The following is a 15,705-nucleotide window of genomic DNA, read 5'->3' as shown; positions in this document are numbered from 1 at the left end:
TTCTTATTTTTACCTTTAACCTTTAATCATAACTCTTATTCTAAACTTTACTTGTAACCTTTAACCTTTCCTTTACTCTATCTTAACCTTTATGTTCAACATTTTCTTCAGTTATATCATCCTATCAGTAACTTGTAAAATTTTTTAGCATAAATTAGATTTTGAATTTTAATTTATAAAACAAATAAACTTTACTTGTAAAATTTTAAGTATTAAGCAAATTTTAAACTTCTTTTTTTTTTTTTCCAAACAAACATATATGCAAAGAAGTTATTTCTATACGGAGATTTTTTTCGATAAAATAGGAATATTTTGGTAGTATATCGAGAAAATTATTAAAATTTGCCATTTTTGAGCTTTCAAATAAATTCCATATTTATAATTGAACAGAGAACAAATTTGGAGGCTTACCCAAAAGTGATTTAATTTTTTGTGATAAAATAATTATGGATGAGGAATATATAATTAAGTGCAAAATGCTACCATATCATTTCAGGCTGGAAATCATTCGTATTTTTATGCAGAAATTGAATTTATTATTTATTTTTAGTTCTTTCGAAATTTAATTTATGATTTCAACATTTATATATTCTTTAGCAAATATTAACTTTTGCTATTTTATTTGATAAACAAGAAAGACGAAGAAATTGAAATATTATTGCAATGATCAGAACTCATTGCTGAAATCCTATCCCTTTCTCATATTATATGCTCCTCGCTTAACATTTCAGATGCATTCCATTTATTCATTGAAGTTTCAATTTTATTAATTCGTCAAATTTCAATTTCTAATTTAACAAAATGTATTCTCCAGCAAATAACATTTCAGAAAAAAAAAAGAGAAGGAATGAATTCTATTTTATTATTGGTAATTTAAAATTTTAAATGAATAATTACAAATTTTATTTATATTAATCTTCTTAATTACCTAATTCTTTGTAATTTGCAGTATTTCAATCAAAATGACATCTTTTATTTTAAATTACCAGTAGTAAAATACCAATAATATTACTTACCAACAAGCAATAATTTAATTTATTCATTTATTAATTTGAAAAAGAAGATATGGCAAATGGAAAGCGTAATATTGTAATTGCCATCTGCATTTACTGATCTCTCTATTTTACATAAATGGTAATCAATCACTTATTGATCGATTTTTTTTTACTTTGTTTTGCTTTTGCATTTTATAAAGATTTTAGGTTATTCTATGCATACATACATATGTTATATATGTACATAATTTTTTTTGAGATTCTATTGTTAAAATAAGCTTTTAAATAGTATAAACTTTCCTTTTTTTTTTTTTTTTTTTTTTGGACCATATACTTTTTTTCTTTTTCTTTTTTTCTTCACATTTCAGAAAGAAAAAAAAATCAAAGAAATGTTACCGACAAATAATACTGAGATTACTATGATAGGCCGAAATCCTTCATCTCAATCATTCATTTCATTCTTATCATTTGCAACTATCACTGATGACTTACAGATGAGCTTAAGATGATTCCTTCTTAAGCTCAAATCTTAAGAGTAAATAGCTTTTCACAATCTTTCACACTAATTTTTATTTATTTTAACACTTTTTAGTTCCATAACTGAACAACATTTATTAAAAAATATTTATTTATTAAAAAGTTATAATCATTATTCCATTATAATTATAACGATTCTTTACATTTTTACAACTGTGCTATATTAATTACAAAGTATAATCAAATAGTTATAATTTCTTCAACTGAACCAAAATTAAGTCCTGAGAATAAATTTTTTAAATTGGATAAATAAATATCAAAATTGAAAATAAACTTTTTAAATTGGATAAATGAAATGAACTTTTTAAATTCTATTTCATTCTAATTTCAACTTCTACATCTATCATTTGTATGTATTTGTCATTTACTTTCAAAATATCTTTCTGTCGATTAACGGTTTTAATATTAATTTTCATTTAATACAATGGTTTTTATTTTTAATAATATAATTTTGTTCTTCTGCGTGTTATTGTTTTAATTTGTTTTTATTTATTACTAAGTAACAACTGGTCCCAGTACAATTTAAATTTCTGTTTTGCATATTTTCTTATTTCTTCTTCTACATCACTTTACTTTCAATAATAATTTGGCGAATAATTTCATTTGAAAACAATAATTTGGCGAATAATTTCATTTGAAATTATACATTCAATCGATACATTATAAATTCTTACAAATAAATTTTCCTCATTGTATATTACTTTTTTTCTATTTCCTTTTCACTTTGATATTATTTCAATTTTGCTATTAAATTGAAAAAAAAAAAAAAAAACGAATTAAATTTTCTTTATCTTCCGTCTACGTAAATACATATTTTACTTCTGTAAGAAAAAGATTTTTTTTTTTTTTTTTTGTTTAAAAATTCTGCTATATTATGCCAAATTTGCACCTAAAAAAAACTTCTTTTCCAAATGTTTAAAATTCGAGGCTTATAATTCCGAAATTTTGATGTCAAATTTAAAAAAAAAAAAAAAACAGTTTTATAATTTGAAATCAGAATTCAGGTGATAATTTATGGAAATAATTTTCTGCATTGAAATTTATAAAATTTCATTTCGCTTTATGATATTTTGACATTTTATCGATGATCTACTTAAAAATTACCATTTGGTTAGGCAATTCATCAATTGAATGACATTGGAATAATATTTGATTGAATGTAAGAGGAGAAAAACGATGAGATTCTCATTTGTTATTAGAATAAAAGAATAGAAAATGTATTGGTGTAAATTGAATTTTGATGATTCCATTTCCAGCGATTTTGATTTATAGATTTACATGTTTAGTGATGTGACCATAGCAATCAACTAATTAATTAATCATTTACTGGCAATATTACTAATAATTTATCACCCACAAAATCGATTATTCAAATAATCGAAGTAATCATCTGATGGTATCATTGTTTTAATGATTACCAAGATTCAGATCAGTTATGAAATTATCACCACAATGGTTAAATAATTCGAATATTACATAGGGAATAAATTGAACACTGATTAGATTATTTTAAAGTTATCATAGAAGTTTATTATGATAGCTTCAAAAGTTCACATTTTGATGCGATTTACTGATATCAAAAGGTGATTCTGATTATTCCTAATACTATCGTTGAATTTCTTATTATAAAAATTCATCTTAACAACAGAAATACTTTTAATGAAACTGAAATTCTATTTTTCCAATAAATTATTTTTATTCATTCTATTTTTACAACTCCTTTTGCTTTTTGATCAGTAATTATCATGATTGTGATTTATGATTTTTGGTAACCGTTATTATTAACTGATAAATACTGTAAATATTATTGGATCGATTATTGCAGATATTAACTTCGATTGAATTGACACTTTTTGCTAACTTTTAACTGATTTGTCTATTAATGATTGAAATGTTATTATACACAATGCTCATAACGACATATGATGATAAGATGAAATTCAAATCAGATTTCATTTGTTGACGTAATATTTGAAATTTTAGTTCTTTAATCAATTATTTCTTATATTTTGATTTATACGATATTTTTGAGATCTCTACATATTTATTAGAAATGAATTAATGGTATAAAAGGATATGTGTGCTTTACCGACTATTCCACCTGCTCCTTATCGTACACCACTACTACCGCCATCTCGTTCCAGCTATCTCTCCGATTTTAACCATCTTAATAATGGTAATTCGGTAAGTACTATTGTACTCACTTATTGATATATTCTTATTTTTAATCGAAATTCACATATTCACATATTAAATTTATACTAATAATATATCTTAGCCTTATTTGCTTAATTCTTTGTTTATTTTCACATCTTTTTCGATCAAAAAGTTAAATTCTATAAGGTATTAAAAAGAGAATTCAAATTTAAAACTGACCTTATTGATTTGTTACAATAGCACAAATACTTTCTGTTATTTCCTCTCATGTGTTAATGATTCATTTTACTACTTAATATTCACACCAATAAAACGATTGTAAATGCCAGTAGAGTAATACGCGTAATGTACCACTACAGTAGTGCATGTAAATACTGGCGATGGATACAGTACGCCATTACAGTAGTACATATGTTGTTACAGTAATGTGCACACATTATGCCAGTGCAGTATAAGAGTCGAATAAAGATATATTTCAGAATGAAAGAAAAACAATTTGTTTTTAAAAGTATGTTTGCATGCAATAAACAGATGAACTTTTTAAACATAATAAACATACAGAGATATAACAAATATGCAACAAATAAGTTATAAAAACAAAGCAAAACTAGTATCTTTTATAATTGCGTAGATAAGGTTAATTTAATTAATTATAGAAGCAATAATTGGTAAAGCATAGATTATTTTAATGATAAATATCGATAATATTAATAGACATGACGATAAGTGATATTATCTTAGCTGTTTGATACATAGAATGTAGGTAGAACGATAAAGTATTACATTATCGGATCGAGACATCTGAACTACGAGCAAGTGAAGTGATTTAGGATTCGAGGGGAGGGACAGAATGACACATGTAACGATTGTGTGAACTTGTCATGTGTAAATATCGGTGACATTTTTTCCTCTTCATTGACGCTTTATCCCTTCATCTATTTTCATATGCCTACTTAATTTCTGTCATCTTTCTTATGTTTGATCTTCCAACAAATAATTTTTTATTCATCTTTGATTATTTTATTTTCATAATGTGTCGAGAAAAAACTTTTTTTTTAATGTAAAGTTATTCAAATGGATAGATGGACAACTGGATTAGTAAGCTCCTATTATTCACTTTTTCTATTAAATGATCATGTTGAAAAGATTTTTTTTTTTAATTTTTAAGTTTTCACTTGTGATTCTAACAAACAAGTTAATTTCAGGTTGCACCATCACCTTGTAGTCGTCGGATACATTCAATGCAACGCAAACCACCGTTAGAAGCTGATACGAATTTTCATAAACAACAAACTCAAATTCGAATAAATGTCGCCAGGGTATGATTTTCTGCACTTCTATGATAAATCATGCTAGTTAATTTCATTTTTAAATAAGCAAAGTTTAAGTTAAAAAAATTTTTGAAAAAAAGGAAAAAGAAACAGAAAAGGAAACATAAAAATTTCAAAGTTACCCAAATGACTTTAAGGTTTGTTAAATTTTTTTTTTTTTTTTTTTTTAAATTTGAATGCCAATTCTTAAATATAGGTCAAGAATAATTCGTTATGTAGTTTTGTTATGGTCTAGAATAATTCGTTGTGTAGTTTTGTTATAAGTATCATAAAAAATTTGTTCAAAATATAGCATTCGAGTTAAATTTATACCTAAAAAACTTCAATTCACTTAAAATTTCATAAAAACTTCTTTTAAGTGATATTCAAAAGTGCTTTTATTTCTTTTTATTAGGTCAAATTTTCGTTGTTGGTACTAGCGCTAATGTCCATTGTATCAATCCTTTTTGCATTCACGTCACTCTTGAGTTTACTTTCTATTCAATGGAGAACAACTACAGCGGAATCATCCGACTTGGCCACTGACGGTTCATTGATGGTGCGCAATATGATGTATGAAATAGCTAGTTCGCTATCTTTGATCGCTGTGACTACGTCTATTTCAACTTTCCTTCTATCAACTTTGCAACTTTTTTTTGCTCTCAAAATGTTGAAAACAAATCCGACATCTATTAAAAGGTTAGCTTAATTCTGTTTCTTTAAATGTAACAATTAATGTTATTAACTAAAATTTTATGACAATATCCAATTCTATATTGGAATTTCGTGGAAAATCCAGTATTATTCGTGCTGCTAGTTTTCTTTTCCTATTATGTAAGAAAACTTTCAATACTATTTATCCTTATTTAAATAATTTCTTAATCAATTACTTACTTATTCATTAATTATTTAATACTTTGCTTATATTATTTATTCTTTAATGATTTTCTCATTCATTTCTTTTTATCTATTGCATAAATTTTGAGAAAATAAATATTTTCAATGTTGAAATTTTTAATTTATCTTCCTAATTATTCAATTTATGTCTTTGTAATTTTCCAAATTTAAATCTTATTATTTAATGTTTTCAATTTTTCTTCCTCAATGATTTTACCAGGTAATATAGAATAACATTGAGTAATATGCTCAGGACAGATATCGCAAGATTTTCCGCATCATTTATTTCAATTTTTCGGTCATTAATTCAATAACCGAGACTGTAAATTGCCTTAACAAATAGTTGCAATTTGGTAATTTCAGATGCAACATAAGTTATTAATAACATATCATAGTTACTTGAAAGAGTAATCTGAGAATTGTATTAACAGACTTTACAACCTGAAGTAATCCTTTATTGAGAATGAAATATGAGAAACTTGGAAAGATCTAATCTGTCCATATCTGATCTTTTACTAGCGGAAATAATTGCAGTAACACAAAGAAATAAATAAATGCAATAGCAAAATTAGCAATAAAAAGAACTCTTATGATTTATCTAAATCGTACAATCAAAGTAAAACTAAATATGTTTTATCAATTTTAGTTATTACTATTAGACTTTTTCAATTTCACAAATTTGATTAAAACAATTAGCAATTGATGTATTTTTGCTTTTATCATTTCATTATTTCAACTTACAGTTAAACACTTTATCTTAAATTTGTCAATCGAATTTACAACTTTTTTTTGGTCGATTTTTCAGAGTACTATCATTTTTAAGTGGTGGACGTTTTCTACGTTGTATTATTTATACAGCTTGGTTTTTTGCCGTACTTTTCTTCATAGTAGGTAAGTAACTGTTAATAGAACCTTAATTTCATTAATAATATAAATTTAAATATAAACAAAAGAAAGGAATTGTAATGACTAAATATGATGAATAATGCATATTTTAATATTTTTTTTTATCATTTTCAAACAGGTATGTATTATTGATTTTTTTTTTGTTTCATTTTCAGGTAGCATGTTACAATGGATGCTATTACCAGGACGAGTTGGTACCATATCACGAGGTGTTGGCGCAGCATTTGGTATTGCGTCAACTGCGCTTTGTACTGCAGGCCTCATACATTGTATTTATGTGTGGTGCTCCAACGATGATAAGGAAGTCCAAGAAAGCTATGTAAATGGTAATTTGTCAACGCTGGTATGACATATATCTGGGAGTATTTTTAAAACTTTCATTTTTTCCTTTCCAAAGATTGAAATATTCAATTTCAGTTCAAAGATCATACAGACAAATTGAACTTTTCATGTTTCTTTGTTTTAGGAAGGAATTATTGTAGATATTATATCACATTTATATTAATTATTTGTATTTGCCATGCTATTCAGCCATGCTTTCTTGCATTTTCTGTGTATTTTTGTGTATATTTAATATATTGAAATTAATTTAATACTTTTTTAAATTACCATAAGTGTCTGTTTATATATGTATATATATCGAAAGAAGGAAGAAAATAAGACAATTCAAATTTGTATAATTTTCGGGAATTAAACATTCAAAAAAAAAAATGAAGTGGTAACTACTGTTGTTAAATTGTATAGAAGTTCATTTTTTTAATATATTAAATTTTATATTTAACAATTTTAAAATCTGATCCAAATTTCAAATCCAAATTGCAAAAAATTTGAGAATAATGTTGTTAACAGATAATTTACTATTGGTATTTATTTACATCGAATGAATTATTAAACCTTTTGAATTGCAAAAAAAAAAATACATTGGAAAAGAATAAAAGTGCCCAATTGTAGAGCGATAGTTACGATTTATATGTCATTATTAAATGTCACATCCAAAATTTAGCATTCATTTATATTTTTGTTTTCTTTGCATTCCATAAATATTAATTCAATTTAACTAAACTAAATAAATTTGATGTAATTTATATATACAAAATAAGTTTATGTGAAGATTATAAAATAATTCAACGTATAATATTTTAGCTAAAATTTAAAACAATATAAAATTTCATTTCATTATTAGATAAATGATACAAAAAAACTAAAATGCAATAAAAAGAAAAAACTAATTTATGATTTAATAAATTACGTGTGATTAATCAGGATAAATTAATATAATTATGGGAATTTTCTGTCGAATAATTGGGGTCAATAAATGTATCAATACATTTGCATGTGAAAGTTTCTTTTCATTCCCATATTTAATTTTCAAATGTTTTACCACTAATTACAAAGCATTTATTTGTTCAAGTAAAAATATTCCAAGTCATAATTCGAATCTGATTTGTTTATTATGAGCAGTCGAATAAATAATTACAATTCAAATGATGCCGAAACGATACGAATGAATTGGAAAAAAGATATAGTGATTACTTAGTTAGTTATATCAGTAAGTAATTTAAAATTGTTGGAAATTGAAAGATATTGATTTGCTAGAGAAAAAGGTGACATCTCAGTATCTTCAGAATCATCTTAATGATACTAAAATGGCTCAGAGTAAAATATTGAAGAAGATAGTTGTGTTACTGATAACATTTTTTGTTTATAAAACTAGAATAAAATAAAATTTAGTCAATGAATTTACTTTTAATTTACCGATAAAATTTGCATTTATCAATTAATCAAAAAAAAAATTCATTTTTATAAAACAGCCAGATTTATGGTTAATTTTCACTAATATTCTTTCATGACTGACTTCTTTTTTATCATTGATACCATGATAACATTGAAACTTAGGACTTTAAGTTTAGGTTAATTATTAATTAGATCGCAGAAGAGCTTTCTTATGGTCACCTGAGTTTCATCATTTTCAACGATTCTAGCAATTCTAGCAGATGAATGAACTTTGAACGATGATAGTAGCATTTTCAACATTTCCGGAAATAGCTTAATGATATCGAATTGTTGAAAATTGAATGAATGAAATGAAATGGTATGTAAAATCTTAGCATTCTCAAAAATTGTAACGCATGAATGCATCTTAATTGATTTATTGATTAAAATTTCCAATACACTAACAAAATTTTCATCATATATTAGCTTTTGTCTGAAAGCTTAAATAATAATGAATTCCAATAAAATAATTTTAATGATATAAGCAATATTTTATGTAAAATTGCTTGAATGTAATAATAACTGTTACAATTCAGTGATAAAACCCTACCTTCTCAAATTGCCAAGCAGCAAAAAAACAATTTTAATATTATGCAAATAACTTGGAAAAAATCAGTAATGTTACAGGAATTAATCAAATATAAAAATAGAATGCCACCAAATTCTATCAGGCTATGCTCAAGTAACGAATTCTGATCATCTTCCATTTTTTTTCAACAATGTCTTCCAAACAAAATTAGCATGAAAATGTAATGATAAATGAATCAATTGTCTTTTACAAATATAGATGTAATTGATGTAAAACTTAACTCGTAAGGGGCATTATTCGTCTTTCTCTTTTAAATTTAAAATATATTTAAGCAATAAAAAAGTGCAAAATAACAACGAAATTGATACGTTCGATATTTTTTTCAACAGAAACTTCCAGATTATTCAAATTCCAAAATTAGCAAAAAATTGTGGCAATGAACAGACTTAAGCAGCAATTGATAATGTTGTCCACTGTTGTTCGTTCATGTTGCATCCATGATAAAATGTAAAAAATCTCGCATGATTTCATAAAGCAGAAAACTTTGCTGATGAAAGTTTGATATTAAAGACAGAAAGCAAACATTAAGGCCATTCAGCATTCACCGCATATCAGTGAAAAAAAAGAAAGAAAAAAACTATTTAACTCTTCAGTAAAATGGTTGTTGCAGTGATAAATAATAGTAATAAATTTTATTTAAAAGAATAAACCTGAATCACAGGAAAAATGGCTAAGCATAAAAAAGTGACTAAATATTTCTAAATATTCGGATTTAAGCAGCATTTCGTAAAATGTCCTCAAATTTCTTGAACTGTGAGCTCATACTCATGTCAATGAACTTGTCACCGATACTCACCATCATACCACCAAGAATGCTCGGTTTTACCGTCATTTGAATTTGCAAATTCTGTCCAGGCTTTGCAAATTTGTTCAACGCTTCCCTCAGTGCCGCTTCATGTTTCTTGCTGAGCCGCTATAAATGAGATGATCCTACATATTTTTATCTTCCTGAACTTTTGAAATTTAATTTTAGGTCTAAACAGTAACAAGGACAGATGTTGGAACTAAATCATTTCATCAGTATCCAAGCAAGTCAACTTCTTAAACTAATATTTCTTGATTTCGATCACATCGTTTGATATTAACAATAATTCCTCATTTCTCATTAAAAAAAAAATCAAAAATAAAAAAAAAAAAAATAAAATTATTGATAGAGAAGTGCGAATGCTTTGACTGATCTTACCTCAGCAGTAATTACTTCGACAACCAATTCACCGCGATGCGCTCGCATGATCGAATCGAACAATTTCATAATCTCTTCAAGCAGATTTAGTCGTCCATTTTCCGCCAACAGCACTAAAAAACAAATAACTGCATAATCGACTGTTTGATATAAGAAATATACAAAATAAAAGGAAAAAAAGAAAGAAGCATTTCATTAGCAGTGAGAAAAAAGAAAGAAGCATTTCATTAGCGAGGATGATATAAGAAATATACAAAATAAAAGGAAAAAAAGAAAGAAGCATTTCATTAGCAGTGAGGAAGAAGTGAAAAGTAAACACTTTTTTCTTTGGTATTTCTATCAAAGAATTTGGAACTTAAAAGATTAAATTTTTCTTCCTCACTGGTAACTCAGCAATAACCCATAAATTCAACTTTATCAAGATCAATTATGAATTATGGAAATCTCGAATAAATTAGTTATGCAAAAATGATCATTAAAACGAAAACTTCACATTTCTAGTACTTCGACTTTTTTTTGGTATGAATATTTTTCGAAAAAATCCTTGAATTTTAAAACATTAAAAATATTCATTAAAAACATTAAAAAAATTAAAGTATTAGAAATATGAAGTAAACAATACAAGAATTTGCTGTATCAGAGCTGCAATCTATGATAACATATAATAATAATTACAGGTAGAAAATACCTTTAAAAGAATTACTAGTTTCAAAAATGATTCATTTCTTCCAAAACTTGGCGGTTGGTCACCTTACATCCCTTATCAGTTGTTCTGTATTCAATTAGCTCCTCACTTGATCAATTGCACATTTTGCTGATACATACCGCGCGTTATCATTAAATGAATTGCCACATTTTCTCAGTCGAACTTTGCAGATGGACAAAACAATTACCTTACTAATTTGTTGCAAATTGAATTGGAAATTTATAGAAGAATGTTTGAAAAATTTATTTCAGATGATGACCACTACTTCACCAGAAGAGGATTTGAAGGCACTTTTAAAAGCAATGAAAGCCTCATCACTGGAATCACAGCAATCAGAAACATCATTCTGTACCACTAATTATAACCCAAGCCTAGTTGCTGTTGCTGCATTTGGATTGATGAATAATTTCAACATGTATTTCATAAGCTACAAGTCATGGCCGACTATACTTTCAGGTTCATACTTTTATATTTCAATTCTAGCACTCCCATCATCCCTTCAATAACTTAAATTATATTCAGAAAATTTTAGGGCTAATAGCTTGTCTGCAAAGTACCCTTGTTTACGAATGGTTCAATTTGCATGGCATGAAACTGACGCGCAAAGAGGTAATCATTTCTTGGATGATGTAGTTTCAACTTTCACTGGAACTAGGAAATCTACAATTTTCCTTCTCGAAAACTCCTTTTAAAAATATACTAATGTATCGAAGTTTTAAGAAAATGATAAAATCAAAAAAAAATTATTAGTAGAAAAGTTTAAAAATAGTTAATGACTATTTCTTAAGAAATACCATAGTTCACTATTAACACTTAAAAGAAATAGGACTTATGCGTTCAAAAATACTGTAATCATCAATTAATTTAAAAATAATCTTTAAGCAAATTTACTTCGACGAGAAAAATATCCTAGAGACATCAAAACGACTCGACTTCAATTTACCACCTGTCATTGATGATTTAACCCCCGGTAATATCACAGGTAGAATTTTCTGATCGGTTGCAATTAAATTCTATTTACTTATATTTAACAATTTTCTAATCATTTTTCAACCGTCATCATTTTATTGCATTAAATGTGAATCGATGATAGATTGTAATGTCAGTAGTACTATACCTCAGTACAAGTAAAGCTCATACATAAGTAAGAGTTAATCAATGAGACATATGCATATTGTGAAAAATTATTTTAGAAGAGAGGAAATCACTACTAGCCGAATTGTTCCGAAATGAAAAAGATGAAGAAATGCAAAGAGTTAGTAATTAACTCGAACTAACTTCTGTCAACGAAATATCAACGAATGTTTGGGCTTTGCATAATCAGTCGTAAAGTCCTACCAATCTTAAAAATCAGTAACAGTAGATCAGAAAACTTTTTCTTGTTATTAAATAAAAAGTGTTCTTGAGTTAAATATTTCGATTTCTAATTTAAAGCAAACTAATTTTGATTAACCACATATAAGTTTATTTGTCGAAAAATCTCTTTTAACCTCCATTAAATCCATCAAATCTTGGATTTTTTAACTCCTATTTGGAACCTTTTTTTTTCTTGTATTATTTTCATGAGCTCTTTATGGTGCTTACTTCAAAATCTCAAAGGAAACTTTTCAGTGGTACCAAATGCATTATGGAAATGTTTATGAGCATGCGAAAAAGGCCGAACGAGAACGTAAGACGATGCAAGAAATAGCTAAGAAGCAAGATAAAATCAACTAATAATAACACGAACAATAAATGCTTATTTCCTTTAATTTATTGCTAATCAAAATAGTGTGTGATCTCTATCTCTACATAAATCTTCTGTTATTTATTGAAAATTCCATCAGTTTTCAATTATAAAGATGTACACAATCAGCAAATTATCAATGATCAAATAATTTATTCAAGTATTTATCCTTAAAAAATTCTTTAACTGCTGTCTAAATTAATGTTTTTAAAAGACCAAGGAAGACATCATATTTTATGCAAGCATATGCGTAAATCCACATAATCTATGTATAATAGAAAAATGCACCAACCTAAAAAATTGAGCGTTTCCTTGCTTACATTTAGATTTTTAGCAACATCCTTCACAGTGTTCACTTTAGATAACGGTGTTAATGCTGGATCCAATACAAAGTTCTAAAAATAGCTTCGTTCAGCAAAATTTTATACAAACAGTAAACGACAAAATAAACTTAACGTAGTTTTTGAAAAACTCACATACATGTGCATACAATACGAAGAACACAGTCAACGATTTGATGAAATGATGACAAGGAAATGTAAATTTTTATCGGTTAGAACTCAGATAAAAGTCTTCTTACTTCTAACATACCTTAAATTTAACACTAGTTTTATAAACATCTTGTAATGATTTGAGATCCTTATCGATAGTATCAAGGGTTTTGTCTTTCACTGCTGCTGAATATAGTGCCGCTGCGTATCGTCCTTCTACTCCGTGTACCTAAAAGTTATTTCATTTTTATAAAGTAATTAGGCACGAATACATACAAGAAAAAAAAACCATTTCTAGTAAGTATAACCTGCATCACATAAGTCAAACTTCAAATGAAATGAGTATGCAAAGCACTGGACGCAGGAACCTAGCATGAGTTATGTTAAACTTGAAAGAAATTCGGGTTATATTTGATGCATAAAACAAACTAAATCAAAACACCTCTTCCGTCTAGCTCAAAAAAATATCAGAAAACATTATATGACAGTTAAGAGCATCTATCCCAGTTCATTTTTTTTTTTTTTTACAGTTCCAAAAAACGAAATCTTACCTGAACAGGTGATCTAACAATATGTTCTGTTGCTCGGACAACAGCACTTAACGACATACAACTGCGAAGTACATGCAAACTCATTCTCGCTGTAAATAATGTACCAAATGGTTTAATAGGTAAATAAAATTTTGAAAAAACAATTAAAAAAAAAAAACACTTTTCCAGTTTACCCGTCTTGTTTGTTTAACAAACACATTTATTAACCAATTATCATATTTCTAAAAAATATAACAACCAGTTCTAAAAACAATAAAAACTCTAATTCTTCGTAATATCTCACTTATTCACAGCTATTTTTAATCTCTTCCAAGAGCTGACAACATTCAGTAATGTAAAACCTCATAAATTCTCTCAATCCCTCATCAATCCTCCTCCCATAAACCCCCCACTCCTCCTTCCTTTCCCTCTCCCTTCCCCCGCCACTACCACTTCTCTCACCCTCGTATCTCCTTGATTACCCCTCCCTTTTCAGGTGAGGTGTAATGCTTGGTTTTAACGCAGCCTGTTAGATGCTATCATTACGGTTCTTTTTAAAACCAGGCACCACCACTTTTTTTTTGTTTTTTCGCTTAAAATTACTTGGTGGTTCTGGAAGAATTAAGTCACAATCACAACAGTTCAATTAACTTACGTGAAGAACTAGAGAGACGGAGTCTAAGAATTGAATACCGGAATACCAAATAGGCAATCAAAATGGAACTAAAATTTCAGCACTGAAATGAATTATGTCATCTTGTGTAGTTTTTTAGAACTGACAAAAGATAAAATTTCTCTGTGCGATATTCTTTCAACTAGTGATTATTTTTTTTCTTCTAATACTAGCTTTTCAGGATTGCCTATGACGCAAGAAATAGGTGACGTGGAAATTTCTCACGTGAGTACATCAACAAGTGAACAAGCAGCTAACACCATTATGGAAGTAGACGATGATGCTAATGTTATACATAATGAATGCAGTAAGGGGGTGCTGCGTAAATCCAAATCAGGTCGATGGTGGAAATCGGTTCGGAAAGAAAGGTACGTTTCACTTTCTTCTGTAAAATGAGCATAGGTTTTACCTACTTGTAATAGCATCTGAAACATTTTGAGAAAAATCGAGATTTCCTTAACCATATAAATTTGTAAAGTAAATCAAATTTCTCAACACAGACTTTAAATTTAAATATATTAAATTCAGGTCTTCCGCTGTTGTGAAAGTGAAACCGCTGAAATCATCGTGGGAGCGTAAGATGCGTTTAAAGGCAAATCTGGAAAATGTTAAAAAGATGCAGCAGGAAGTGCGTGATAAGTTAGCTGCCAAAAAAGCGGTGAGTAAATATGAAGTCTTTTTTTCTTTCTTTCATTTTTACCTATTAGTGAGTCGCCCATTTCAAAAGGTACATTGAAACAATGACTTCTGCATTTTATGACAAGTTGTGGCAAAATGTTTTTGTTATTATAGGTGTTTTTATATTTAAACTACCCATTCAATTAAAATTCAGTTTAGTTTAAATTTTTGGAGCAAAAATAACGTGCTTAGGTTGAAGTTTTAAGTTAGGCACAATATTTTCTATTTGATGTTTCAATGTATTTTTAAATTAATGTGTTTTTTCAAGTTATTGATTCAGGCTAAAATAGAAGCGCGGAAAGAGCATGAAAGAAGGCAAAAAGAAAATGAGAGGAAAGCGGAAATCGTCCAAGTTATTAAGAATACAGAAAAGCTAAAGAAAACGAAAAAGAAGCAGCTGAGAAGAATCGAGAAACGTGACACGACTTGAATGAATTATATTTAGAAGTTTTTACTCTTACACATCAATTTAAATTTGAAATGTTTCGTAGCTTTAATAGAAGTTAACGAATTGTGATTTTACTGAGCTTTATGTTTCAATTAGAATGTTCAGA

General features: G+C 27.3%; 4 protein-coding genes across 4 annotated transcripts; 3 read left to right on the top strand and 1 right to left on the bottom strand.

The window, feature by feature from the left end:
* Positions 1–3,608: 3,608 nt before the first annotated feature.
* On the top strand, positions 3,609–7,151 carry Bm9093 (Uncharacterized protein; the record flags this gene model as incomplete). The annotated part of the gene is made up of 5 exons (XM_001892225.1): positions 3,609–3,716; positions 4,895–5,008; positions 5,415–5,698; positions 6,702–6,787; positions 6,958–7,151. The coding sequence occupies 5 exons, from the start codon at positions 3,609–3,611 to the stop codon at positions 7,149–7,151; spliced, it is 786 nt and encodes a 261-aa protein (XP_001892260.1).
* A 2,725-nt stretch (positions 7,152–9,876) lies between these two features.
* Positions 9,877–13,905, bottom strand: Bma-atp-3 (ATP synthase F1, delta subunit family protein; the record flags this gene model as incomplete). The annotated part of the gene is made up of 5 exons (XM_001892222.2): positions 9,877–10,077; positions 10,348–10,460; positions 13,072–13,174; positions 13,371–13,499; positions 13,822–13,905. The coding sequence occupies 5 exons, from the start codon at positions 13,903–13,905 to the stop codon at positions 9,877–9,879; spliced, it is 630 nt and encodes a 209-aa protein (XP_001892257.2).
* On the top strand, positions 11,305–12,769 carry Bm9094 (Uncharacterized protein; the record flags this gene model as incomplete). Its single annotated transcript, XM_001892223.1, has 5 exons — positions 11,305–11,509; positions 11,586–11,662; positions 11,936–12,035; positions 12,247–12,308; positions 12,665–12,769. The coding sequence occupies 5 exons, from the start codon at positions 11,305–11,307 to the stop codon at positions 12,767–12,769; spliced, it is 549 nt and encodes a 182-aa protein (XP_001892258.1).
* A 757-nt stretch (positions 13,906–14,662) lies between the features above and the next one.
* Bm6501 (Uncharacterized protein) lies at positions 14,663–15,581 on the top strand (the record flags this gene model as incomplete). The annotated part of the gene is made up of 3 exons (XM_001892221.1): positions 14,663–14,841; positions 15,002–15,131; positions 15,432–15,581. The coding sequence occupies 3 exons, from the start codon at positions 14,663–14,665 to the stop codon at positions 15,579–15,581; spliced, it is 459 nt and encodes a 152-aa protein (XP_001892256.1).
* Between the last annotated feature and the right edge of the window lie 124 nt (positions 15,582–15,705).

The sequence above is a fragment of the Brugia malayi genome (assembly GCF_000002995.4).
Source record: "Brugia malayi strain FR3 genome assembly, contig: Bm_v4_Chr3_scaffold_001, whole genome shotgun sequence".
In the NCBI taxonomy this organism is placed as follows: domain Eukaryota; kingdom Metazoa; phylum Nematoda; class Chromadorea; order Rhabditida; family Onchocercidae; genus Brugia; species Brugia malayi.
The sequence above is the reverse complement of the archived record's forward strand: the minus strand, read 5'-3'. Positions and strand labels throughout refer to the sequence as shown.